We start from the raw sequence: 26,453 nt of genomic DNA, 5'->3' as shown, positions 1-26,453 counted from the left end.
TGTATAATTCCTTGTTCATTGTAACTGTATTTTCTGCACCAGTTAGTTGTTCCAGTTCTATGTTTAATGCACAAACTGTTCAATGTAAACCGGTTTGATGTGACCCCTGGTCGTGAAAGCCGGTATAGAAAATAGCTAAATAAAAAATAAAATAAAAAATAAGTATTTCTTCACGGAGAGGGTGGTAGATGCCTGGAATGCCCTTCCGGAGGAAGTGGTGAAGACCAGAACTGTGAAGGACTTCAAAGGGGCGTGGGATAAACACTGTGGATCCATAAAATCAAGAGGCCGTCAATAAAGAGTGGGTGGCTCGTCAGAATGACGGCTACTGCCTGGAGATAATACCCTTATTCAATAAACATACACATGGTTACTGTGACTCCAACATCGCTCTAAGCTACAACAGCAAGAGGAAATGTGGAAAAAAGGATTCGCACTCACAAAGCGGGGAGTAGCTGGCTTGTTACGGCGGTTACTACCCCAAACCAAATAAGCCTGATACTTCACGTTCAACCCATATCCAGCATAGCTCTCTGCTTCAACGGCAGGGGAGAAGAAAAACTGATACTTCACGCATATCCAGCATAGCTCCCTGCTTCAACGGCAGGGGAGAAGAAAAACTGATACTTCACGCATATCCAGCATAGCTCTCTGCTTCAACGGCAGGGGAGAAGAAAAACTGATACTTCATGCATATCCAGCATAGCTCCCTGCTTCAACGGCAGGGGAGAAGAAAAAAGGATTTGCACTCACAAAGCGGGGAGTAGCTGGCTTGTTACGGCGGTTACTACCCCAAACCAAATAAGCCTGATACTTCACTTTCAATGCATTTCCAGCATAGCTCTCTGCTTTAACGGCAGGGGACAAGAAAAACTGATACTTCACGCATATCCAGCATAGCTCTCTGCTTCAACAGCAGAGGAGAAGAAAAACTGATACTTCACGCATATCCAGCATAGCTCTCTGCTTCAACGGCAGGGGAGAAGAAAAACTGATACTACACGCATATCCAGCATAGCTCCCTGCTTCAACGGCAGGGGAGAAGAAAAACAACCAATAAGGGCTGAATAACATAGTCTGGGTAAAACAAATAAGCATGGGTGTAGCTTGCTTATTGCGGCGGTTACTTCCCCTACTACCCCTAACTAATCAAGCTTGATATTTCACTTGGATGCAGCTCCATCACTGCTCTCTACATTAATGGTGGGGGTGGAAGGGAAACAGAACCAAAGAGCTAAGAGAAACAGATAAGTATGAGAAAAAATGTGTGAAGCTTGCTGGGCAGACTGGATGGGCCGTTTGGTCTTCTTCTGCCGTCATTTCTATGTTTCTATGTACCACACAGAAACCTGAGGTCGCCCAATAAGGCACTCCTGACTATCCCCATCTGTTAAATCAGCCAGACTTACACAAGTGAGGGAGCGAGCACTATCGTTGGCAGGGCCCACATTGTGGAATTCAATGCCATTGGAGATAAGACTGCAGAGAAACCTCAAACTTTTCAAGGTAAGCTTAAAAACCTGGCTCTTTAAACAGGCTTTTTATAAAGAGAATGGAGAATCTAATTAAAATCTTAACTCTGCACCAAGTATGTAGTTTTTAGTTTCTCTTTTGTTCCTCACAGCTAAATACACCCTACATTGCTAACCTTATATATGAACTGCAATAAAGTCTCATCAAAATAACTAAAACAAATCAACATATAGGGGTTTTTTTTAATATATTAAGAGAACAATATTACCGCTCTTTATTGGCATAGTTATAATGTGTTACCTATCTTAAACAATGTTTTATATGCCTTTTTGTAAACCGTTGTGATGGTAAATTAACTTAACGACTGTATAGAAAAGATTTCAAATAAATAAATAGATAGATAGATAGATAGTCCCAGCCTATAACTACAATGAACAATTGATACATCTTTACAAATAAATCTCTCCATTCCACCATCAGGACCCTTTCCCCTATGCTGAATATTAGTAACACTTTCATATTTCTCATTTTAGACACCACCAGCACTTCGTCGGAGGAGGACGGCGAGAAGGCACCACCTCCACCTCTGCAACAAGGTTTGCTTGGAATAGTTCCAGACTATATCAACTATGTACAATTGATAAATCTTTACAAATATCTCCTTCCAGCCCACCCTTCTGGACCCTTTCCCCCACGTTAAATCTTAGTAATGCTTTCATATTTCTCATTTCAGACAACACTGGCATTTGGGAGGAGAAGGACAGCAAGGAGGCATCACCTCCACCACCGCCAACAGTGCTGCCACCACCATGGCCAGAGCAGGACCCCATCACCTGCCCACTCCCCAGCACCAATTCCTCCACCCCCAACATCCATGGAGGCTGAGGAAGTCATCATCATCATTGAAGATGACCAGCTCGCACAAGAGGCACCAGCAGTAGGTCGCCGGTTCCTGTAGCTGGCACAGGATCCAGGGAAGAGCCACGGGAGCAGGGCAGGTCCTCTCCCATCGAGGTATGCCTGGATGCTGTACTGGCTCTCCAAGACCAGTTGACCTGCAGTCTGGTTGTCGTGGAGGGCCTGGCAGTGCAGACAGTGGCCATCTTGCAAGACCTGCAGTATGGCCAGCAGGAAATGATTGAGCTGCTGCCATCTATGGCAGCAGCTTAATCACTAATGGCCATGTCCAGGGCTCCACCAAGCCGGCCACCGCCTCTCCATCATTGACTATGCTCCTCGCCCCTGCCCCCTCTTTATCCCTGCCCTTCCCTGCTCTGTTATTATTGTAAATTATTTTAACCACAATAAGATTTTGGATAAAATATGTTTGTGTTTGTCCTGTATACAAAGCATTTGAGGGAGAAGGATTCAATATTGGTTGAGGGAAGGTGATGTTACAGATGCTGGTGGTGATAGTAGTGGTGGATATGGGGTGAAGGAAGAGGATGATGATACCAGGGGTGAAGCATGACAGTGATGGTTGTGGAAGAAGGGAGGGAGACAGCAATGATGCCAAACGGTAGAGAGGTGAGTGAATAGAAAAGAGTGAGGATGGTGAACTGGGGGGTTATGCCATATGATCCAATATGTCATATTTCCATGGCTTAAAAATCATATTGAATGTTGGTTACTAATTTCCTGGACTTTTTTTTTTTTTTTAGAAAACGGAGCCTCTGACGGGCTCCCATGCCCATCTCCCATTCCCTCTAGCCTAGTGTATAGTTCAGGGCCAGGATCTCCACCCCCACTGTGACCCAATTAACCATTAGTGGTTGTTATGCTGACAACTTGAACTCTGTCAAAACAAGAGCCCATAAATAAGAAACATAATTCATTGCTTACACTGAACAAATACTTTTATTTGGTTAATACTCATGGATGTTTCAGAGAACGTAAAGCACTGCCTTCGTCTCAGATGGCACTGATCAGATCGTTCATCAAGCTGGACTGATAAGATGCTGCCTCTTTGATCTCATTGTGTATTTCCTTGAGTTCCTTGTGTATTAACTAGTTGTGTTGCTCCTGTCATGACTATTTCAGAAATTAAGTTTTCATTCAGCCCATTGATGCCAATCAAAGTCTCTGCAAGATCACATGCCGCTGTTGCTTTGTCCAGGGCTGGTGCTGCAGATATCTCAGCTCTCTGAGTTTGAGATACAACCTCGATCAGGTCTAATGTGATAGGGGTCTGAGTATCATTATCCTGGACTAGCTCGCTGGGGAACTCCTCAGTTGACAAAGAAAAGACAAATTCCTTCCTCCACAACATCTGCAACATTACTGATGACTCCATCTGTGGAGAAAGATAGAGAAAGACAAGTTGAAGTTCTTTATATAGTTCTCAACGGTTGCCCACCCAAGAGCCCTAAAGAAAAACATGCAATGAAAATAAGGGGGCACTTTCAAAATTCATACCTTCACTTACTCCTGTGTCAGTGCCACACAGTGCAGCCACACCGGCCACGACCTCTGGGTGCACAGTACACAGGACTAGCTCTTCGAGTGGGGTTAAAACAATATCACATGGTGGCCCCCCACCAATCCTATTTGTTGCCGCCACAATTTTGGCAATCTTTTTTTTACCTCCCTTCTAGTGTCATGCCAACGGTGCTGGATTTGTTTGACCTCCCTAGGTGTTACTGACTGGGAGCTGACTTCCAGCTCAATCCTCTCCCAAATCTGTTTCTTCGTAGAAGCAGAAGCCTTTGATCTGAAGAGAACTTCGTAGTTCTCACAGATGGCACAGCACAGCAGATCCTTCTCGCAGTCCATAAAGCGAGATTCACGTGTTCGCTTCTTGGACACTTGGCTACCACTAGTGTCTGCCTGCTCTTCCAGATCTCCAGCCTCTCTTTCCACCTGAGAAAAGGTTCGTTTTGCAGCTGTTACAATTTGTCTCTGAATGAAAATAAAAACAGCGCATACATCAGTCATTAATAAATACATATAAATTCAAGGTAACATGCCAGAATATCAACTGTTCACTGATAGATGTCAATATAACTTCCCACAAATAAGTAACGGAATAAGAAAAGCTGGCTACATGGCTAGTTATTAACAGACACCAATACATGCAGCTACTGGTAAGAACAAAGAAGCAGGGCACATGGACAGAAGGAACAGATGCCAAAAATTGCAGTTAATGAAAGGAGAGAAAAACTGGCCACATGGCTATAAATAACAGATACCGATACATGCAGTTACTGGTAAGAACAAAGTTGCAAGGCACATGGACAGCATGAACAGATGCCAAAAAATAGAATTAATGGAAAGAACAGGACTTGCCAACCGACTACAGGCCCATTATGGGCGGCCACATGTTGGACGTCCCGCTTCTGTCTTGAACATCCATGATTCTGAGCGTCCATTATGGGCCTGTACTGGGCCGTCCAAGTCACAAGCTCCAAGGAAAGGAGCAGGGCAACCCGACCAAGTAGATATCATGGATGTTCCCGCTTCTGTCTTGGACGTCCATGATTCTGAGCATCCATTACGGGCTTGTACTGGGCTGCCCAAGTCATGAGCGCCCAGGAAAGGAGCGGGACGAATGAGAACAAATCATGGACGTTCCCACTTATTTCTTGGATGTCCATGATTCTGAAAATCTCTTACCTGTTGAAAATGAAACAATGCCAATGTTGATCTTGATATTCCTCCGATATGTCAGGCACCACTTCACACCAGTCCATATATAATATAGACTCAATTTGAACTGAATACAAAAGGTCAGTTGTACTCCAAGCAGCGATTTATATACCTCCCAGGCAGGATTATGACGCATAGCATGTCGTCATGTGGGGGGAGTTATGATAGATTTGAAAATGAATAAACTGGAAATTCTTATTCTGTCTGACAGATGTATGCCCTTTTGATAGAAGTTAGACATGTCCACAAGCGCATGCGCAATACTGTTTAAACATCCAATACAATAAAATGAGTAGCATTATGAACGCTCTTTTTTGGCGCCATTATAATTTGTGTCTCATTTAATACTGTATCACGGGCCCAGAGAGGGGGCTGGGCGCGCATTGAAAGAGCAGGCGCCCAAAACGGATGCACTTTTTTAGTGTGTCCGTATTTTATGGGTTCATGGAAATAGTAGCATAGCTATAAAGTCAGTAGTTTTTAAAGACTTAAAAAATGCTAGAATATTATGTTTTCTTAAATATGCATTATTAGGATTTCCATACCAGGATAATAGTATGCAGTAACTACTAATTCAAGAGACTGCAAAACAGAACTCATGAACAAAAGAAATGTATTTACCTTCTTTGGTTTCACAGTCTTCAAGGTTACTTTCGCTGTCTGCTTCATAACCATCTTCAGGAAACTGCTTAAAGTTAAAACTCTGGGACTCAACTTCTTCAGGAAACTTTTCAGGCTGACAAACTAAATCATCCTTAGTCTGCTGCAGCTGTGACAAAAATAAGGAGAAATTACTACTTAACTGACAATTCTGTTTTCCTTAGTGTAGACAGATGAACTCAGGACCAGTGAGTTATGCTCCCCTGCCAGTACATGGAGACGAAGCAAGCTGATGTCACAGATATACCTCTGCAGTGACGTCAACCTGCCAGTATTCTTTTCAAAAGCAACTGTGGACAGACTAGCAAAAAACTCAGAATGTGGGGCCCACCAAAAATCTAGCACCAAATTAAGACTCCAGAAGGGAACCGGCAACCTCAAGGTAGGCCGAAAATGCATCACTCCCTTCAAAAAATGGGTCACATCAGGATCAAACAAGGAAACGCCATTCACTAGTCCTCTGAAACAGGCAAGGGCTACAACCTATACCTTCAAGGAATTAAGAGACAATCCTTTATTGAACCCATCCTGCAAGAAGTCCAGAATGAGCGGGATCTTAACTGAGTGAGGAAGAATACCGCACGCCTCGCACCAGGCCTCAAACACTCTCCAAACCCGCACACAGGCCAAGAAAGTGGAAAACCTTCGAGCACGGAGTAAGGTGGCAATCACCACAGAAGAATATCTAAGCTTCAACAGGCGAGCCCTCTCAAGGGCCCAATCATAAGAAAGAACAGAGTCGAATCCTCGTGAAGAATTGGACCCTGCTGTAACAGGTCCATCTGCGGTGGAAGACGAAGGGGAGTCTCCACAAAGAGTCTTCACAAATCCACATGTATGGGCACCTGGGCCAATCCAGTGCCACCAGGAGTACTAGCCCCCTGTATCCCTCGATTTTGAAATAATCCTGCCCAACAATGGCCACAGCAAATGCATAAAGCAGATCTGCCAGCCAGATCTGTACGAGAGCATCTATGCCCAGGAACCATGGATCTCTCCTGTGACTGTAGAATCGAAGAACTTTCACACTGCGAGAAGTCGCCAGCAGGTCTAGTAATGGAAGGCCCCAGCGATCCACCATCAACTGAAACACCTCATCTGACAACACCCACTCACTCTCCTGGGTTCAGACTCTCCCTGCTGCAAAAGTTTGCTCTGGGGGGGCGCTAGCACCGCGGAGCAAGATGGACGCCTGAATCCGAGCTCCGGCAACCCCCGAGCCACTAAGAAATTGCACATTAAAAAGCTCTTATAGGCTTGCAGTTTGACTCATCCTTTGAAGGCAAGCAATAAAGGATGGCATAGAAGAAAAAAGGCCAGATTTTAAACAATTTTCCTATTCAAAAAGCTCGAGGAACGAGGGTGTGCTTGCGGGCGACCGCGAAACAGTAATCTCGGTTACGAACGAGATGGAGGAAGATGGCGATACAGGCAGTACAGCGGCAAGCCTAATGAACTACCAACCGGGCACAAATTCAGGCGATGGTTTAGTGATCTGAGAAAAGAGATGAAGTACAATAAACAAGAACTACTCTCTACAATGTCAGATATGAGAGGAGATGTCTGACATCAGAAGGAGAGTGGATGATGGTGACATAAGGTTTGATAAGTAAGCACTAAAAATAGAAACTTTACAAAAAAAATTATTCTCAAATCTCTAATGATAACTGGGAGCTTCAGACTAAAATTGAAGACCTGGAGAATCGGAGCAGGAGAAAACCTCAGATAGTGAGGAATTCCTGATATTGAAGAGTTCTCAGATTGCAAGGCAACGATTAAGAAGATCTGCAGTTTCTTGCTGAGCTAACACCATGGCACAGACAGTGAGGAAGGTGCCCCTGAGGTGGAATTGGAGAGGGCCCACAGATCGCTGGGACCCAAAATAAATGACAAGCCGAGGGACATCGTGGTCTGCTTCAATCCCTATACTATAAAGGAACAGGTACTTTGGGCGGCCAGAAAACAACAAACATGGTCTTGGGACTCACATACATACAATAGCAGTCTTCGCAGACATTTCCCCGACGACCCTTAGGAGAAGAATGGACTTTCGGACATTACATCTTTACTTCGCAAAGAGAGAATAAGATACAGATGACTGTTTCCTTTCGGCATAGCCATGACGATTCAGGGCTCTACATCTAAAATGGTAGAGGAAGAGGTGGCCATATTGAAGGAGGCAGGCCACGTGGTAAAAATCACAGCTCCAGCAAAGAACCTATCTCAAGCACCGAACATAGGATTCCCCCCCCCCCCCCAGATAACAGAGTACGAAAAGGAGGTCGGAGACTGAGACAGAACCCGGGGGACTTCTCTCATGAGAAGGACATTGGGAAAGGGTGAAGATTTCTATACGAACTCATTGGTTCTACAGAGACGGCAGCCCCTTGGAGGGATCACCTGGGGTGTAGCAGTACTGTTAATTGCATGACTAAATGAACAGTTCAATAGCGATTTCTACAAAATAACCTTAAGGTTGGTTATATATTAGAAGTGTGGCTCGAGGAGGGCCGGGGCATGTTCCGTGAATGTTCCCGCCCTCATCTGCAGTAGCAGATCTGCTATGGGTGAATAGCAACAGGAAGAGCCATGAGGGGGAAGGGTGGGGAAGGGAAAGGGTGATAATGCTTAAAATGTATGTTGGCTCTACATATTTAATAGATAACTTGGGAAGAAGCTTCACTCTCAAAGGCACATGTACCTCAATGGAAGCAGCAACATCCAAAATGGGGAAATTAAGGCGAGCAGACAGGAAAAGTGCAAGATGAAGGGAACAAGGGGTGTGAATTAGGGCGGGCAATATGAATCTCATCACTATTCAACTTGTAGAATGTTGTCGATTAAACTATTATTCCTTAATGTAAAGGGATTAAACAGCCAACAAAAATGGCAACTACTCAGATCGGAGGCTCAATGCTCAGACACGGCTATTATCTTCCTATAAGAAACCCATCTGAAATGACACTAAGAGCACCTACTAAAATGGCCACTATTCCCCCGCCAGTTTTTCGCAGCAGCTTCTAAAACAGCGAGATACGCTGGAGTGGGAATTCTGATCCATAAAGATTTACAATGTCACATTCTGAAATCCTACGAAGACCCCCAAGGGCGCTTCCTATTCTTGCAAATAGAAATGGAGAAGGAGGTGTACTCTTTACTCAACATATATGCCCCAAATACTGAACACCCGGCATTTTTGGATAGAACTGGGTAAATTTTAGACACCGTGGGAGAGGGGCACTTAGTCATAGCGGGCAGCTTCAACCTAACAATACAACCTCAGTTAGATAATTCATCAGGGGTGGACTGGGAGCAAAATCCAGCTGCAAACATCTCAAAACTTTCATCCAGGGGAGGGATTTGTTAGATATCAGGAGGCATAGAAATCCCAATAAAAGAAATTATACGTTTTATTTGCATCCTCATAATTCCTATTCCAGGAAGATATAGGACACATTACTTGTACAGATCATGCCATTTGGATAGATTTACATATTACAGGAGTTGACCCGGGGAAGCGATATTAGAAGCTAAATGACATTGAAGATGAGCAACACAATGAGGCTAAAACGCCAAATAAATCCTTATACTGGGAGTGTTTGAAAGTGGTACTCAGAGGGAAATTTCTATCACAAGTATTCTTTAAGAAAAAGGAGAAATTAGCTCGAAAAGAACAATTAATCACAGAGATTGCCCATCTGGAAGCTCTTCATAAAAGATCTCAATCCATATATCTAAAATTAGAGAGTCGGGCAAGCACTTGGTGCCTTGCATTTAGATGCTATTTCGTTACTATTAAATCAGGTAAAGCACAAGCACTTTGAATAGGGAAACAAGGCTAGTCGGTTTCTGGCCCGCAAGCTGAAACAGCAGATAGCTCAAAATCAAATCACTAGGATACGGGACGTAGATGGATCTTTGTTGTCATTACCTAGGAAATTCAACAATAATTCTAACAATATTATGGGGATTTGTATAGGGCAGAATCCAGCATACGGAAGGAAGGAATTGAGTCATATCTGGACCAGGTTAAGCTTCCCCAAATATTAGATAAGGAAAGACAGTTTTTCGAAAAAGAAATCACAAACAGAAATAATACAAGTGATAAAAGATCTTACAATAAATAAACGGGGCTAGATGGATTCACAGGCCACTTCTATACAAAATTTGCCAATCACTTGGCTCCCCATCTTACTGAGTTGTTTAATGATATCCGCAAGGGAAACTGTATTCCCAGGATCTAATGTAGCTGGGATCACCATATTGGCGAAGCCGGGCCATGACCTACAGACCCATATGATTAATGTTGAGATTACTTACCTGATAATCTCCTTTTCCTTAGTGTATGCAGATGGACTCAAAACAAGTGGGATATAGTGTGCTCGTGCTAGCAGTTGGAGACGGATCTGACGTCAGCACGGGTACATATACCCCCACAGGAAGTGCAGCAATTCAGTAATCTTCCTTGCAAAAGCTTTTATGGATATATGTGTGACTGACCGATCGTTTAAATGAACAGGATTACCCTGACCAATTGATGTTAGCTGGAGACCGCCAGTGTTCTGAACCGGAAGGCGTCGACACCCGGCAGGGTGGAAGCCCTATACAAGCAAACATGGCTTACCGTGAGTCGGCGAATCCCCATGTATACCGGCAGCTGGACGGGATGCTGGGTCCATCTGCATACACTAAGGAAAAGGAGATTATCAGGTAAGTAACCTCAACATTTCCTAGCGTGTAGCAGATGGACTCAAAACAAGTGGGATGTACAAAAGCTACTCCCGGATTGGGCGGGAGGCTGCCCTAGGTCCGTTTAGGATCGCCCTCGCAAATGCTGTGTCATCCCTGGCCTGAACGTCCAGACGGTAGAACCTGGAGAAGGTATGGAGAGAGGACCACGTCGCCGCTTTACATATCTCTGCAGAAGACAGCATCCTAGTTTCTGCCCAAGAGGCTGCTTGCGCTCTGGTAGAATGAGCCTTGACCTGTAGAGGTGGTGGTTTTCCTGCCTCTACGTAGGCCGCCTTGATAACTTCTTTGATCCAGTGGGCGATGGTTGGCCGTGAGGCCGCTTCTCCTTGCTTCTTCCCGCTGTGAAGGACGAACAGATGGTCCGTCTTTCGTACTGCTTCTGACATTTCCAAGTATCTGGCCAGTATTCTGCCGATGTCGAGATGACGCAGTATTCAACCTTCCTCTGACTTCTTCAAACCTTCCGTGGTTGGCAAGGATATGGTTTGGTTGATGTGAAATTGGGAGACCACTCTGGGTAAGAAGGAAGGAACCTTGCGAAGATGGATAGCCTCTGGAGTGATTCTGAGGAATGGATCACGGCAGGACAGTGCTTGTAGCTCTGAGATGCGGCGTGCTGAACATACCCGCCAGCAAGAACACCATCTTCAAGGTCAACAAACGGAGAGACAGGCCCCGAAGGGGTCTGAAGGCGGATCCCGCTAAAAATTCCAATACTAGGTTGAGGTTCCACAGGGGCACCGGCCACTTCAGTGGCAGGCGAATGTGTTTGACTCCTTTCAGGAAACGTGAAACGTCTGGGTGTGTGGCGATGCTGTTGCCGTCACTCCGGGGACCGTAGCAGGATAGCGCTGCCACTTGAACTTTGATGGAACTGAGGGACAAACCCTTCTGAAGCCCATCTTGTAGGAAATCCAAAATGATAGGGATCTTGGCGGCATGTGGATTGGTGCCGTGAGTTTCGCACAAGGCTTAAAATACTTTCCAGATCCTTATATATGTTAGTGATGTGGAGAACTAGCGTGCTCGGAGGAGTGTATCTATTACCGGCCCCGAGTATCATCGTTTCTTCAATCTAGCCCTCTCAAGGGCCAGACCATAAGAGAGAATTGAGCTGGATCCTCGTGGAGGATGGGACCTTGCCGCAGCAGGTCCCTGTGAGGAAGCAGGGGCAATGGATTCCCTGCCAGTAGTCTTCTCATGTCTGCATACCAGGGTCTTCTTGGCCAGTCCGGTGCCACTAGAAGAACTAGGCCTCTGTGCCGCTGAATCTTGCGTATAATGGCTCCCAGCAGGGGCCATGGAGGAAAGGCATATAGCAGGATCCCCTGAGGCCAAGGCTGTACCAGGGCATCGATCTCTTGGGATAGAGGATCCCACCTGCGGCTGAAATAACTGGGTACCTGAGCGTTGGACCTGTCCGCTAATAGGTCCATGCCTGGCATCCCCCACCGATCCACAATCATCTGGAAAGCTGAGGGCGACAGCTGCCCTTCCCCTGGATGTAGGCTTTCTCTGCTGAGGAAGTCTGCCGCGGCGATGTCCTTCCCGGCGATGTGGACGGCGGATATGTCCTGGAGATTTGCTTCCGCCCAAGTCATCAGGGGGGCTATTTCTAAGGATACCTGTTGGCTTCTGGGTCCGCCCTGACGGTTGATGTATGCCACCGTGGTGGCATTGTCTGACATCAATCTGACCGCTCTGTTGCGAAGTCTGTGGGCAAATCTCAGGCCTGACTGCCCGTGCCTCTAGTCGGTTGATGTTCCATCCTGACTCTTCTCTGTTCCACCGCCCTTGGGCGGTGAGTTCTTCGCAATGTGCTCCCCATCCGTTCAGGCTGGCATCCGCAGTGAGCAGGGTCCAGGTTGGGGAGGAAATTCTTGACCCCCGGCTCATGTGGCCGGGCTGCAACCACCACCATATCTGATTCCGCACTCTGGCTGGTAGAGGTAGGTGTGTGGTGTAGTTCTGTGATCGTGGGCTCCATCGAGATAGGAGGGCGCGTTGTAATGGTCTCATATGAGCCCGTGCCCATGGTATCACCTCCAGAGTGGATGCCATAAGGCCGAGGACCTGTAAGTAATCCCAAGCTGTGGGCCGAGTGGCGCTCAGCAGGGCCTGCAGACGATTCCCGTGCTTTGGTCTTCTCTTGTAGGTCAGGCTGACCTTGTCTTCCTGGGTGTCAAATCGGACTCCTAGGTATTCCAGCGACTGAGAAGGCTGTAGGGAACTCTTGTTCAAGTTTACAACCCATCCTAGGCTTTCCAGAAGAGCTATAACTCTGTTGGTTGCCTGGTGGCTCTCCTCTGGTGACTTCGCCCGGATCAGCCAATCGTCCAGGTAGGGATGGACGAGGATTCCCTCCTTCCTGAGGGACGCTGCCACTACTATTATGACCTTGGTAAAGGTCCGCGGCGCGGTGGCTAACCCAAAGGGTAAAGCCCGGAACTGAAGTGTTGGTCCAGGACCTTGAAGCGTAAATAGCGCTGATGATCCCGATGGACTGGGATAAGCAGGTAGGCTTCCGACAGATCTAGGTATGTGAGAAACTCCCCTGGCTGTACTGAATTTTTGACAGACCTCAGAGTTTCCATGCGAAAGCTGGGGACCCGTAGGTATCGGTTGACTGACTTGAGGTCCAGGACGGGCCGGAAAGTGCCCTCCTTCTTGGGCACAATGAAATAAATGGAATAATGCCCAGAATTCATCTCCCTTGCAGGCACTGGGATTATGGCCTTTAGGGACAGCAGCCTCCGCAAAGTGACTTCGAGGGCCGTCCTCTTGATGGGCGAACAAGGAGATTCCACAAACCTGTCCGGTGGAAGCCGAAGAAAATCCAGGTAATACCCCTCTCGGATGATGGCGAGGACCCACTGATCCTAGGTAATTGCAACCCACCTGCGGTAGAAGAGGGACAGCCTGCCCCCTATGGCCACGACCCCCGGATGGGTCGGCTGATTGTCATTGTGGAGTACGGCCGGGACCGGAACCCGAGCCGGTTCCCCTCTTGTTGTGCTTAGGCCGAAAGGACCGGTTCCTGGTCTGCGAACGAGGTGCTTGGTAGCGAGTCCTGTAAGGGTTGAAGCGCTGAGAGTTTCTACCTCTGGACGGTCTGGGGAAGGGGCGCTGGTTCCTTCCTGACCGGTCTTCTGGTAGACGGGATAATGGAGAGGCGCCCCATTTATTGGCCAATTTCTCAAGGTCACTGCCGAACAGGAGGGATCCCTCAAAGGGCATTCTCGTGAGGCGCATCTTGGAGGAGGAGTCGGCCAACCAATTACGTAGCCAGAGCTGTATCCTGGCCGCCACTGAGGATGACACTCCCTTGGTTGCCGTATGGACTAGGTCGGAGGCTGCATCAGTGAGGAATGAGAGAGCTGATTCCATTTTTTCTCCCGGGGTGTTGCTCCTAGCCTGTGATAAACAGGAACGTGTCACCACGGTGCAGCAGGTCGCAATCCGTAGGGACATGGCTGCCACCTCAAAGGCTTGTTTCAGAATGGTGTCCATGCGCTGGTCATGTGTATCCTTGAGGGCCGTCCCCCCCTCCACTGGAATGGTGGTGCGCTTCACAATTGCACTAACCATGGCGTCTACCTGAGGGCACGCCAGCTTCTCCTTGGTTGCCGGGTCTAAGGGGTACATGCCAGCCAAGGCCCGACCCCCTTTGAATGAGGCCTCTGGCGTATTCCATTCCAGATCGATTAACTGCTGAGCTATTTGTAGGAGGGGAAAATGGTGAGACGTTTGGCGCAGGCCCTCCAACAGGGGGTTCAATCTCGGTTCCTCTGGGGCAGCATGGCCCGGAAGAGCCAGTTCCGACAGGCATTGAGAGATCAGGCCTGGTAGATCCCCTCTCAAGAAGAAGCGCCTCATGGTCCGATATGGTTCAACCCCCGAGGGAAGTTCTCCCTCCTCGGGGGACTCGTCATCTTCCTCAGGGCAATCTGAATCCCCATAAGTGGGGGTCTCGGGTGGCGCGTGGCCGTGCCTAGGCCTTGAGAGTCCAGGGGCCGGGTCATCCGGTATGTATGGACCCGCTTGGGGAGCAGCCTGCATTGAGACAAAGGCATGAATCCCCTTGAATAATTCCACCCAGGAGAGCGAAGCAGGATCTGGTCTGAGGGGTACCAGGTCCCTCGGGGTCCCCGGCTGCCCACTACTGCCTGCTAGGTCCGGGGTGTTCCCTGAGGAACTGGCAAGTACGCTGGGCTGTGACTGGTCCTGGCCTGGAACTCCCAGGGCCTCTTCACATTGGGCACATAGGGAGTCTGCTTCCTCGCTCTGTATAGCTCTGAGGTTGCATGCTGAGCAGAGGCTCATGCCTGATGTTGGAGGGGCCAGCTCCGCTGATGCCTGGGCTCTCTTACGCTCCATGTGCGTCTAGGAACGGACGCTTATCAGCGGGCGCCTATAAACGTGCGCTTTCCCCCGTGCGCCTAACAATATGCGCCGAACAGCGGGCGCCGAACACCGTGCGCCTAACGCCGTGCGCGTAACAGGGTGCGCCTAACGCCGTGCGCGTAACAGGGTGTGCCTAACAAACCAGGCAGAAAAATGGCGACCTCCGTGGCGGATTACCACCTAGGCAGGCTCTGCAAAGCCTCACTTCCTCGGAGACCAAGTAAAGATGTATGCCTTACCTTGTCTTCGGCGCTTCCCAGTTGCGACCCGGGCGGTCTCCGGCTGCGGGGGGAGAGGGTAAGTACTGTCACCGCCGCGCTCGAGGAAGTGCACCTGCTGCCTCTGGGCCGCACCCGAACTCGTCTCGCTCGGGGGCCAAGTCCACGCCGGGACCGAGGCTGCCTCTATGCCGCGCCCGAGCCCTTCTCACTCGGGGGCTAGGTCCCTGCCGCGAGCCGGCCACCGGACCGAGGCACTTACCTCTGAGGGACCACGGAAATCACCTCGGGAAACTCAACTGGGGGAGGGACCGACTGGTATCACCGCAGGAGTGCCGGGCTCGTCTTCAGGTAGGTGTCTTCTATGAATTTAGTCGTGTAGAACTTGGAAACACACTCAGCGAGCGTGAGGGAGCTCCAAACTGCTTTGGAGACGGAAATTACTGAATTGCTGCACTTCCTGTGGGGGTATATGTACCCGTGCTGACGTCAGATCAGTCTCCAACTGCTAGCACGAGCACACTATATCCCACTTGTTTTGAGTCCATCTGCTACACTCTAGGAAATCAATATTAACCTGAAAATTATTGTCAAACTCTTAGCAAATCGAATGAATAGAGTAATGGCAAAATTAGTACACCCTGATCAAGCAAGCTTTATTCCGGGTAGAAAGGCGGCAGACAATATACGCAAGATACAAGACCTCATCTGGTGGGCAAAACAGCAGCAGATTCCAGAGGTGCTCCTTTCCGTGGATGTGGAAAAGGAATTTGACATGGTCCATTGGCCCTACCTGTTTAGTATACTAGAGAGAATGAATTTTGGTCCCCTGTTCTTGAACTGGATATCCAAATTATACGAATTCCCAAAAGTAAGTGTTAAAATTAATGGAGCTTATTCAGATCCTTTTCCAATTCAGAGAGGGACAAGGCAGGGGTGCCCATTATCCTCGTTGCTATTTGCACTTTTCCTAGAGCCATTAGCCATTAAGATTGGAGGCCAGGCCTCAATAACGGGTATAGAAGTAGGAGGAACCAATTATAAGATTTCACTTTTTGCTGATGACATCCTGTTCACCTTGTCCCAGACACAAAAATCTTTGGCAGGAGTGGTGGAGATGCTGAGTTCAGTACTGTATCTGGATTCCACCTTAATCTTGATAAGTCTGGGGTCCTAAATATATTGGTCCCGTCAGATCAATCAGAGCCCCTGAAACAGAGGTTCCCATTTAAATGGCTAATCAGAAAATAAAATACTTAGGCATTTTGATCAGCAACAAATTAGAAGACTTATTCAGTCTGAACTATACCCCTTTGGTATCTATCTAAAGTTTTCAAGGACCTGGATAACTGGGCTAAATTGGTGTGAAAGCTTGCTGGGCAGACTGGATGGGCCGTTTGGTCTTCTTCTGCCGTCACTTCTATGTTTCTATGTTTCACTTTATATGTAAATTTTCGTTAGCATGGACAGGAAGAATAGCTTCAATAAAAATGAACATTCTCCCAAAATTTAACTACCTCTTTCACTCCTTACTGATACATGTCCCCACTGTTATTCTAAAATGCTGACAGAAACTTATTTTTGCATTTATTTGGAAAAGCCGCCAAGGGTGGCGAGCAGTGTAATGTACAGACACAAACTGCGAGGAGAGGTGGGAGTACCCCACTTGAGATGGTACTTTGCTGCAGCCCAGATAAGTGCCATCCTTACATGGAACAAAAAGAGGGAACAGCAAAGCTGGGCTATGATAGAGCAAGTGATTATGGGAAACACGCCAATTTGGGCCCTTACCTGGAAGCCTTAAGACTTGGATAATAAATGTTGGACACCCCCCCCCCCCCCCATCTACTCAAACCACCCTCCGCACCTGGAAGCAATGGCAACACACATTGGTGGGTAATAGGAGGTATTTTTTCAGCGCATTGCTGTTTCATAACACCAAATTTACCCCAGGGTGGGACTCACCTCTCTTTGAGAAATGGAAAACAAAAGGGATAATATCACTAGGGAATTTGTGGGGCTCAGGCAGGCTTCTAAAATTAGAACACATAAGAGAAAAATACCAGTTTGCGGACCAAAAGACATTTTCCTATTTGCAATTATGTCATTTTATTCATCAGGAAGGAATTGGAGGGGACTAGCCCTGGGGAAATCTCAATTCGAACTCTGGTGTGAGCAGGCAGAAAGGATTAAAGGAGGAATTTCTAAGATTTATAGTCTCCTCCAGAAATATCCAGGTCAGAAACCAGCTTTCATTCTAGCTTGGGAACATGATCTAGGCAAAGTATTGGAGGAGGAGGAGTGGGACTGAATATTTTTACACACTAAACGTAGTTCGATTTCAGCACTACTATCCGAAAATAGCTATAAAGTACTACTCAGATGACACCTCACTCTCTCTAGGCTATATAAGGCTCACATTAGTAGGAATGATTTATGCTGGAAGGAATGTGGCCATATGTGGTGGGAATGTCCCAGTATAAGGCGCTTATGAATCTCATCTTAGCCAACAAGTTGGCTAAGATGAGATTCATAAGCGCCTGTATGGGGAAATGAAGTCCTTCATTTCCCCATACAGCTAACCCTAGAAATGGCACTACTGAACACTCCTACTGAATGATCAAGACACGAGGGGGCATTATTGCACCAAATTATTCTGGGTACCAGATGTGTCATAGCAGCAGCTTGGAAAGCCTTACAGCGTTACTTTTAAAGTTGGATAAGATGTGCAAACTTTATAGGCTGACGGCCCGCAAACATCACACGTTTCCCAAGTTCTCTCCGGTGTGGAACCCATATTTACAATGGAGGGCTGCATAATAAAACAGGCATAAAAGTTAGGCTGGTCTTTTCAACTAGCTGGTCTCTAAGGTCCATCAAGCCAGATAGAGGTACGCATTATGCAATCTTTGTATTTCTAATTATAAAGCCCACTGAAAATGAAGCAATCACGAAAATTAGGTTTTTGAATATGTAGAGTTTAATATAATGTGTAATTGTTATGTTATAATGATGACAGTTTATTTCAATAAAATACCATTTACAAAAAAAAAGTCTGCTCTTATGTTGTCTTTTCCTGCAATGTGAGAAGCCAAGATCATCTGTATATGGTCTTCCGCCATGTCCATAAGCTAGTCTATTTCCTGCAACACTTGCTGGCTCTTACTTCCTCCCTGGCGATTGATGTAGGCCACAGTCGTCGCATTGACTGCCATGACGTTGACTGCTTGACCCTACAGCCTGGGGCTGAACTACAAGCATACCAATTGGCCCACCTGGGCTTCCAGGTGATTGATGTACCAGCTCTTGGGCCATCAGCTCCTGACAGTGAACCCCCAAACCTTGAAAACTTGCATCCGTCATGAGTACCAACCAGGTCAAGGAACACAAGGAAACTCCCTTTCTCAGATGAGCCTCCTGCAACCACCACTGGAGGCAAGAACAGATGTCCATTGGCAAGTGGAGCCAAACTGAATTGTCCTGAGACTGTGGGTTCCAACGAGACAGCAGAGAGTGCTGGAGTAGACGCATTTGTGCCCTTGCCCTCGGCACAACTGCCAGGGTTGCTGCCATCAAACCGAGTACCTCTAGATAGGACCATACCGTCAGGCGCATAGTGTTCACCAACTGTCGTACCTGAGACATCAATTTCTGAATCCAAACATCAGGCAAGAAAAAACTTCATCCAGTCCCATGTCGAACCGAACCCCAGATACTCCAATGACTGGGATAGCTGAAGACTGCTCTTGGCCAGGTTCACCACCTAACTGATCTCCTATAACAAGGAGATCACCTTGTATGTCACCAGGCGGCTCTCTTCCTGAGATCTGGCATGAATCAGCCAGTTGTCCAAGTACAGGTGCACCAGGATCACTTCTCTTCTCAAGGCCGCCGCCTTGGAAAAGTTCTGGGGGCGGTGGCTAGACTAAAGGGCAGTCCCTGAAACTGATAATGGCGCCGCAACACCACAAAATGTAGAATACATTAGTGTTCCAAACAGATGGGAATATGAAGGTAGGCCTCAGTCAGATCCAGGAAGGTCAGAAATTCCCACAACTCCACTGCCATTATCACAGAGCATAAGGTTTCCATGCAAAATTGAGTCACTTTCAAATGATGGTTGATCCTTTTGAGATCCAGGATGTGACAAAAGAACTTTCCCTTCTTGGGTACAACAAAATAAATGGAAAATGGAGAAATTACTTACCTGATAATTTCGTTTTCCTTAGTGTAGACAGATGGACTCAGAACCAATGGGTTTAGTGTACTCGTGCTAGCAGTCGGAGACGGATCAGATTTCAATCTGACGTCAGCCCCTAATACATATACCCCTGCAGGAAGTGCAGACCCTCAGTATTCTTCCTTGCAAAGCATTGTGGATATATGTTTGACTGACCGATTGGTTAATTTGATTAACTTGTATAACTTCGTAACTATATAAACGTTATAACTTGATTAACTGGATTAATTAGAACTGGTCGATTGAGTATAGCTGGAGACCGCCAGGGAGCTCAACGGGAAAGCGTCGACACCCAGCCGGGTGGAGACCTAGGTAAACGAAAAGGAGGCTTACCCTTGAATCATTTGCAATACCATGCGTGACGGCAGCCAAGGGCGGGCTGCTGAGTCCATCTGTCTACACTAAGGAAAACGAAATTATCAGGTAAGTAATTTCTCCATTTCCTAGCGTGTAACAGATGGACTCAGAACCAATGGGATGTATAAAAGCTACTTCCGAACCAGGTGGGAGGCTGCCAGTGACCCACTCAGTATTGCCCTTGCAAATGCCGTGTCCTCCCGGGCCTGAACATCCAGACGGTAAAATCTGGAGAAGGTATGGTTGAAGGACCATGTCGCCGCCCTGCAAATCTCTGCGGGTGACATCATTCTTGTTTCTGCCCAGGATGCTGCCTGGGCCTTGATCTGTAGAGGCGAAGGTTTCCCTGCTGCTACGTAGGCTGCCTTGATGACTTCCTTGATCCATCGGGCTATGGTTGCCCGCGAGGCTGCTTCCCCTAATCTTTTCCCGCTGTGAAGGACGAAAAGGTGATCCGTCTTCCATACGGGTTCTGACATTTCCAGGTATCTGGAAAGGATTCTGCCAACGTTGAGGTGACGCAGACTACGGGCTTCTTCCGAATTTTTCAGGGCTCCCGCCGACGGGAGCGAGATGGTCTGGTTCAGATGGAAGCGGGAGACTACTTTGGGAAGGAATGACGGTACCGTGCGCAGCTGGATGGATCCCGGAGTGAACCTAAGAAAGGGTTCACGGCAAGACAGCGCTTGTAGTTCAGATATGCGTCGCGCTGAACAAACTGCCAGTAGGAAGACAATCTTCAGGGTCAGCTGATGGAGTGATAGCCCTCGAAGAGATCTGAAGGTGGTTCCCGATAGCAATTCCAAGACGAGGTTGAGATTCCACAGAGCTACCGGCCACTTCAGAGGTGGACGAATGTGTTTGACTCCTTTCAGGAAACGTGACACATCCGGGTGAGAGGCTAGGCTATCGCTCTCGCCCCTGGTGCCGAAGCATGCCAGTGTTGCCACCTGTACCTTGATGGAGTTGAGGGACAGTCCTCCTTTCTGGAGTCCGCTCTGTAGGAACTCCAGCATCACGGGAACTTTAAGTGAACATGTCTTGATGTCGTGATCTTCGCACCAGGCTTCAAATATTCTCCAGATCCTTATGTATGTTAACGATGTGGAGAACTTGCGTGCTCGGAGGAGGGTGTCTATTACCGCCCCTGAGTATCCGCTCTTCTTCAGGCGAGCCCTCTCAATGGCCAGACCGTAAGAGAGAATTGAGCTGGGTCCTCGTGGAAGATTGGACCCTGTTGTAGCAGGTCCCTGAGAGGGGGCAGGGGTAGAGGATTCCCTGCCAGCAGTCTTCTCATGTCTGCGTACCACGGTCTTCTTGGCCAATCCGGGGCTACCAGAAGAACTAGTTCCTTGTGTAGCTGTATCTTGTGAATGATTGCGCCCAAGAGGGGCCACGGCGGGAAGGCGTATAGTAGGGTCCCCCGTGGCCAGGCCTGCCCCAGGGCATCGATTCCTTGGGATTGTAGATCCCGCTTGCGGCTGAAATATCTGGGTACTTGGGCGTTGGTTCTGTTCGTCAGAAGGTCCATTTCCGGTGTTCCCCACTGGTTTACTATCATCCGGAAGGCTGCGGGAAACAGTTTCCATTCTCCTGGGTCTAGACTTTCTCTGCTGAGGAAGTCCGCCGTGATGTTGTCCTTCCCGGCGATGTGGGCGGCGGAGATCTCCTGTAGATTTGCTTCCGCCCATGCCATCAGTGGGTATATCTCCAGTGACACCTGTTGGCTTCTGGTTCCCCCTTGTCTGTTGATGTAGGCAACCGTTGTGGCGTTGTCGGACATCACCCTGACCGCTTTGCCTCGGAGTCTTTGGGCGAACCGCAGGCAGGCGAGTCTGACTGCCCGCGCTTCTAGGCGATTGATGTTCCATCCTGCCTCTTCTGTGTTCCACTGCCCTTGGGCGGTTAATTCCTCGCAGTGTGCTCCCCATCCCCATAGGCTGGCATCTGTAGTTAGCAGAGTCCAGGTTGGGGATGATAGTCTTGAGCCTCTGTTCATGTGGCTGGGCTGCAGCCACCAGTGTAGTTTGGTTCGAACTGTGCCCGGGAGGGCTAAGCGTACGGTGTAGTTGTGCGACTGTGGGTTCCAACGGGACAGCAGTGAGTGTCGTAGAGGCCTCATGTGGGCCTTCGCCCAGGGGACCACTTCCAGTGTGGATGCCATCAGCACTAGGGCCTGCAGGTAATCCCATGCCGTGGGGCGAGGGTCGCTCCTCAAGGATTGCAACCGGTTCCACAGTTTTGATCTCCTTGTGGGAGTCAGGCTGACTTTGTCTTCCTTGGTGTTGAAGTGGACCCCCAGGTACTCCAACGATTGTGAGGGCTGCAGGGAACTCTTGTTCGTGTTGACCACCCATCCGAGGCTCTCCAGTAGAGACTTGACTCTGTTGGTTGATTGGATGCTTTCCTCTGGTGAATTTGCCCTGATCAGCCAGTCGTCCAAGTAAGGATGTACGAGGACTCCTTCCTTCCGCAGTATTGCCGCCACTACCACTATCACCTTGGTGAACGTCCGTGGTGCTGTGGCTAGCCCGAAGGGTAGGGCCCGGAACTGGTAGTGATGGCCCAGGATCTTGAAACATAGGTAACGCTGGTGTTCCTGATGAATTGGGATGTGCAGGTACGCCTCTGACAGCTCTCCAGCTTTTAAAACAACAGCTCTCCAGCTTTTAAAACACCTTTTAAACTCTCCCTTGGAGTTAGTTGGCACAAAAAATCGGTTTCAAACTAAAAATTGGGGCATAAAGACTGTTTTTTTTAAAACCAATTGACCAAAAGCAAAGGCAACAGTCCAGAAGTGCCCTACTTTACCCAGCTTGTCCCAGGCTAAACTGTTTTGACTCCCTCCCTCCCTACCCCTCTACCCACCCACCCCTGGGGCTTGTTTTCTAATAAAAGACTGCCTAACTTCCCATTGGCAGCGAGATAAATTAGTACATTGGTAACAGTCAAGGAAATACAAATCACAAACTACCAAGATGAGGACTATCCAATGTAAACTGCTGTAGAGCCTTTCTTCTGAGGGAAAGCATCTGGAACTTAGAGCTTGCCCAATTTGTGCACAACTCTCTTCCTTGAAAATGGAGCTGACTGAGATAAAAGCTCAATTAGCTTCAATTAAAAGTATTACACCCACATTGCATTACACAGATAATAATTCCCCAATATCACGGAAAAACCAGGAGTCAAGAAAAGGAGATCCATTAGGCTCAGGTAGGACCCAAAGTCATCCATTCTTGACAGATGAGCAGCCAACAGGTACACCCTCCCCACTCAAACAGGTCATTAAGAAATTCTTTACAATCCAGGATTACAGTGGGCTCTGGTAGAATTAGACCTGTGATAAGGAGGACACACAATGTACCAAATGCAAAAAGAACAAGCCCTCTCTATATTAAAAACTGAGGAAGTTCTTGAGAAAAACATTGCAGTATTACCAGAAAAGAGAGAAAAAACACAATGCATGCAGTATTTCAAGATCCATAACCAAAAGAAAAATCTAATTGAGATGGATAACTCTGTCAACAGTGGCACAACTACAAACAGAAAGAGTAAAGTGAATAACAAATCTCAACTAATATCTCATAAGGAGTCCAGGAAAAGCAATAACCTTAAAGAGAGTACCTGGAAGGCTATGACCACAAATGCTCATAGTTGGGAAATAAAATCCCAGATCTGCAGGCCCTAATGGCTGAGGCAGAATTGGACATTGTTGCTATCACAGAAACATGGTTCACAGAATCTCATGAATGGGATACAACAATACCAGGCTACAACTTGTTAAGGAAGGACAGAGAGGATAGAAAAGGGGGAGGTGTGGCTCTTTATGTCAGAAACAACATCCAAGCATCTGAGCTACAAGGAAGTTGGGGTAAAGAAGAAGCTCTATGGGTCGACCTAAAAAAAGATGACGGAGTGTCCATTTATATTGGAGTGGTTTACAGGCCTCCAAACCAAAAGGAAGAGCTGGACAGAGATCTGATTGAAGACATCCATAAGATAGGTAAGAAGGGAGAAGTGGTGATCGTGGGTGACTTTTAATATGCCAGATGTAGACTGGAAAATCCCCTCTGCAGAAACTAAAAATAGTTAGAGCAATAATGGATGCCATGCAAGTATCTTTGTTCAAACAAATGGTGTTGGAAACCCACGAGAGAAGGTGCCTATACTCGACTTATTGCTAATAATGCAGATAATGTCTCAGATGTCCAGGTGGGCGCCCACCTCAGCAGCAGTGATCATCGAACGGTATGGTTTAATATCACTAATAGAATAGGGAAAAGAACCACAAAGACCCGAGTTTACAGTTCAAAAACCACAGACTTTGAGGAAATGGGAAAGTACCTGGAGGAAGAACTTAAAGGATGGGGAGAACGAGAGAGATGTGGATCAGCAGTGGACCAATCTAAAAGGAGCAATCACCAAGGCAACTGCTCTATATGTTAGAAACATAAAGAAAAGCCAAAAGAAAATTGAAACCTATCTTGTTCTCAAAGGAGGTGGCTGACAAAATTAAAGCTAAAAGAACAGCATTCAAGAAATATAAAGGATCCCAAAGGGGAGGAGCCACAAAGAAGAATATTTGTATCAACTGAGGGAGACGAAGAAAGAAAACAATCAAGTTGGCAAAAAATCAAGCAGAAGAGAGGATTGCCAAGGAGATAAAAAATGGTGACAAAACATTTTTCAGATACATCAGCGAAAAGAGAAAGGTCCAAAGTGGTATAGTGAAATTGAAAGGTGGTAATGATCAATGTGTGGAGACAGACGAAGAAATGGCAGAAATATTAAACGAATACTTCAGCTCTGTGTTCACTAAAGAAGACCCTGGAGAAGGACCATCTCTACACAACAAGAAACTGGAGGGAAGTGGAATAGATGAAAATCCTTTCACAGTAGAAAATGTGTGGGAAGAGCTAAAGAACCTGAAAGTGGACAAAGCCATGGGGCCTGATGGGATTCATCCAAGGATATTGAGGGAGCTCAGAGATGTTCTGGCGGGTCCGCTGTGTGACCTGTTCAATAGATCCCTAGAAACGGGAGTGGGTGCCGAGAGACTGGAGAAGAGCGGTGGTGGTCCCGCTTCACAAGAGTGGGAACAGGGAGGAGGCTGGCAACTACAGGCCGGTTAGCCTCACTTCGGTGGTGGGAAAAGTAATGGAGTCTCTGCTGAAAGAGAGAATAGTGAACTATCTACAGTCCGGAGAATTGATGGACCAGAGGCAACATGGATTCACCAGGGGAAGATCCTGTCAGACAAATCTGATTGACTTTTTTGACTGGGTAACCAAGGAATTGGACCAAGGAACAGCGCTCAATGTCATATACTTGGATTTCAGCAAAGCTTTTGATACGGTTCCGCACAGGAGACTGGTGAATAAAACGAGAAGCTTGGGAGTGAGTGACAAGGTGGTGACCTGGATTGCAAATTGGTTGACGGACAGAAGACAATGTGTGATGGTAAACGGAACCTTCTCTGAAGAGAGAGCGGTTTTAAGTGGTGTACCGCAAGGATCGGTGTTGGGACCGGTCCTGTTCAATATCTTTGTGAGCGACATTGCGGACGGGATAGAAGGTAAGGTTTGTCTTTTTGCGGATGACACTAAGATCTGCAACAGAGTGGACACGCCGGAAGGAGTGGAGAGAATGAGACGGGATCTAAGGAAACTGGAAGAGTGGTCGAAGATATGGCAGCTGAGATTCAATGCCAAGAAGTGCAAAGTCATGCATATGGGAGCGGAAATCTACGAATGAACTGTATTCGATGGGGGGGGAAAGGCTGACGTGCACGGAGCAGGAGAGGGACCTTGGGGTGATAGTGTCTAATGATATGAAGTCTGCGAAACAATGCGACAAGGCGATAGCAAAAGCCAGAAGAATGCTGGGCTGCATAGAGAGAGGAATATCGAGTAAGAAAAGGGAAGTGATTATTCCCTTGTACAGGTCCTTGGTGAGGCCTCACCCTGGAGTACTGTGTTCAGTTCTGGAGACCGTATCTACAAAAGACAAAGACAAGATGGAAGCGGTACAGAGAAGGGCGACCAGGAAGGTGGAGGATCTTCATCGCATGACGTACGAGGAGAGATTGAAGAATCTAAATATGTACACCCTGGAGGAAAGGAGGAGCAGAGGTGATATGATACAGACTTTCAGATACTTGAAAGGTTTTAATGATCCAAAGGCAACGACAAACCTTTACCATAAGAAAAAAATCAGCAGAACCAGGGGTCACGATTTGAAGCTCCAGGAGAAAGATTCAGAACCAATGTCAGGAAGTATTTCTTCACGGAGAGGGTGGTGGATGCCTGGAATGCCCCTTCCGGAGGAAGTGGTGAAGACCAGAACTGTGAAGGACTTCAAAGGGGCGTGGGATAAACACTGTGGATCCATAAAGTCAAGAGGCCGCCAATGAAGAGTGGGTGACTCGCCAGAATGATGGCTACTGCCTGGAGACAATACCCTTAGTCAATAAACATACACATGGTTACTGTGACTCCAACATCACTCTAAGCTTCAACAGCAAGAGGAAATGTGGAAAAAAAGGATTTGCACTCACAAAGACGGAAGTAGCTGGCTTGTTACGGCGGTTACTACCCCAAACCAAATATCCAAATTACTACCTCAACCTTCCTCTATTCCTGATGCCTTTCAACTAGCTTGATCACTCCATTCTTATACTTCACTTTCAATGCATATCCAGCATA

General features: G+C 47.3%; 2 protein-coding genes across 2 annotated transcripts in view; both read right to left on the bottom strand.

Annotated features, from left to right (window-relative positions):
- The window catches only part of LOC115087279 (lysosomal-trafficking regulator-like), a 1,534,685-nt gene that overhangs the window by 1,342,396 nt on the left and 165,836 nt on the right, over window positions 1-26,453 (bottom strand). The window contains 1 exon segment of the mRNA XM_029594260.1: window positions 5,740-5,887. Coding sequence (XP_029450120.1) covers window positions 5,740-5,887 — 148 coding nt within the window.
- On the bottom strand, window positions 3,346-5,697 carry LOC115087280. The gene is made up of 2 exons (XM_029594262.1): window positions 4,057-5,697; window positions 3,346-3,766 (listed from the first exon to the last, which is right to left on the bottom strand). Exons 1-2 carry the CDS (start codon window positions 4,417-4,419, stop codon window positions 3,446-3,448), a joined length of 684 nt encoding a protein of 227 aa, XP_029450122.1. The 5' UTR covers window positions 4,420-5,697; the 3' UTR covers window positions 3,346-3,445.

The sequence above is a fragment of the Rhinatrema bivittatum genome, chromosome 3 (genome assembly GCF_901001135.1).
Source record: "Rhinatrema bivittatum chromosome 3, aRhiBiv1.1, whole genome shotgun sequence".
Classification (NCBI taxonomy): domain Eukaryota; kingdom Metazoa; phylum Chordata; class Amphibia; order Gymnophiona; family Rhinatrematidae; genus Rhinatrema; species Rhinatrema bivittatum.
The sequence above is the reverse complement of the archived record's forward strand: the minus strand, read 5'-3'. Positions and strand labels throughout refer to the sequence as shown.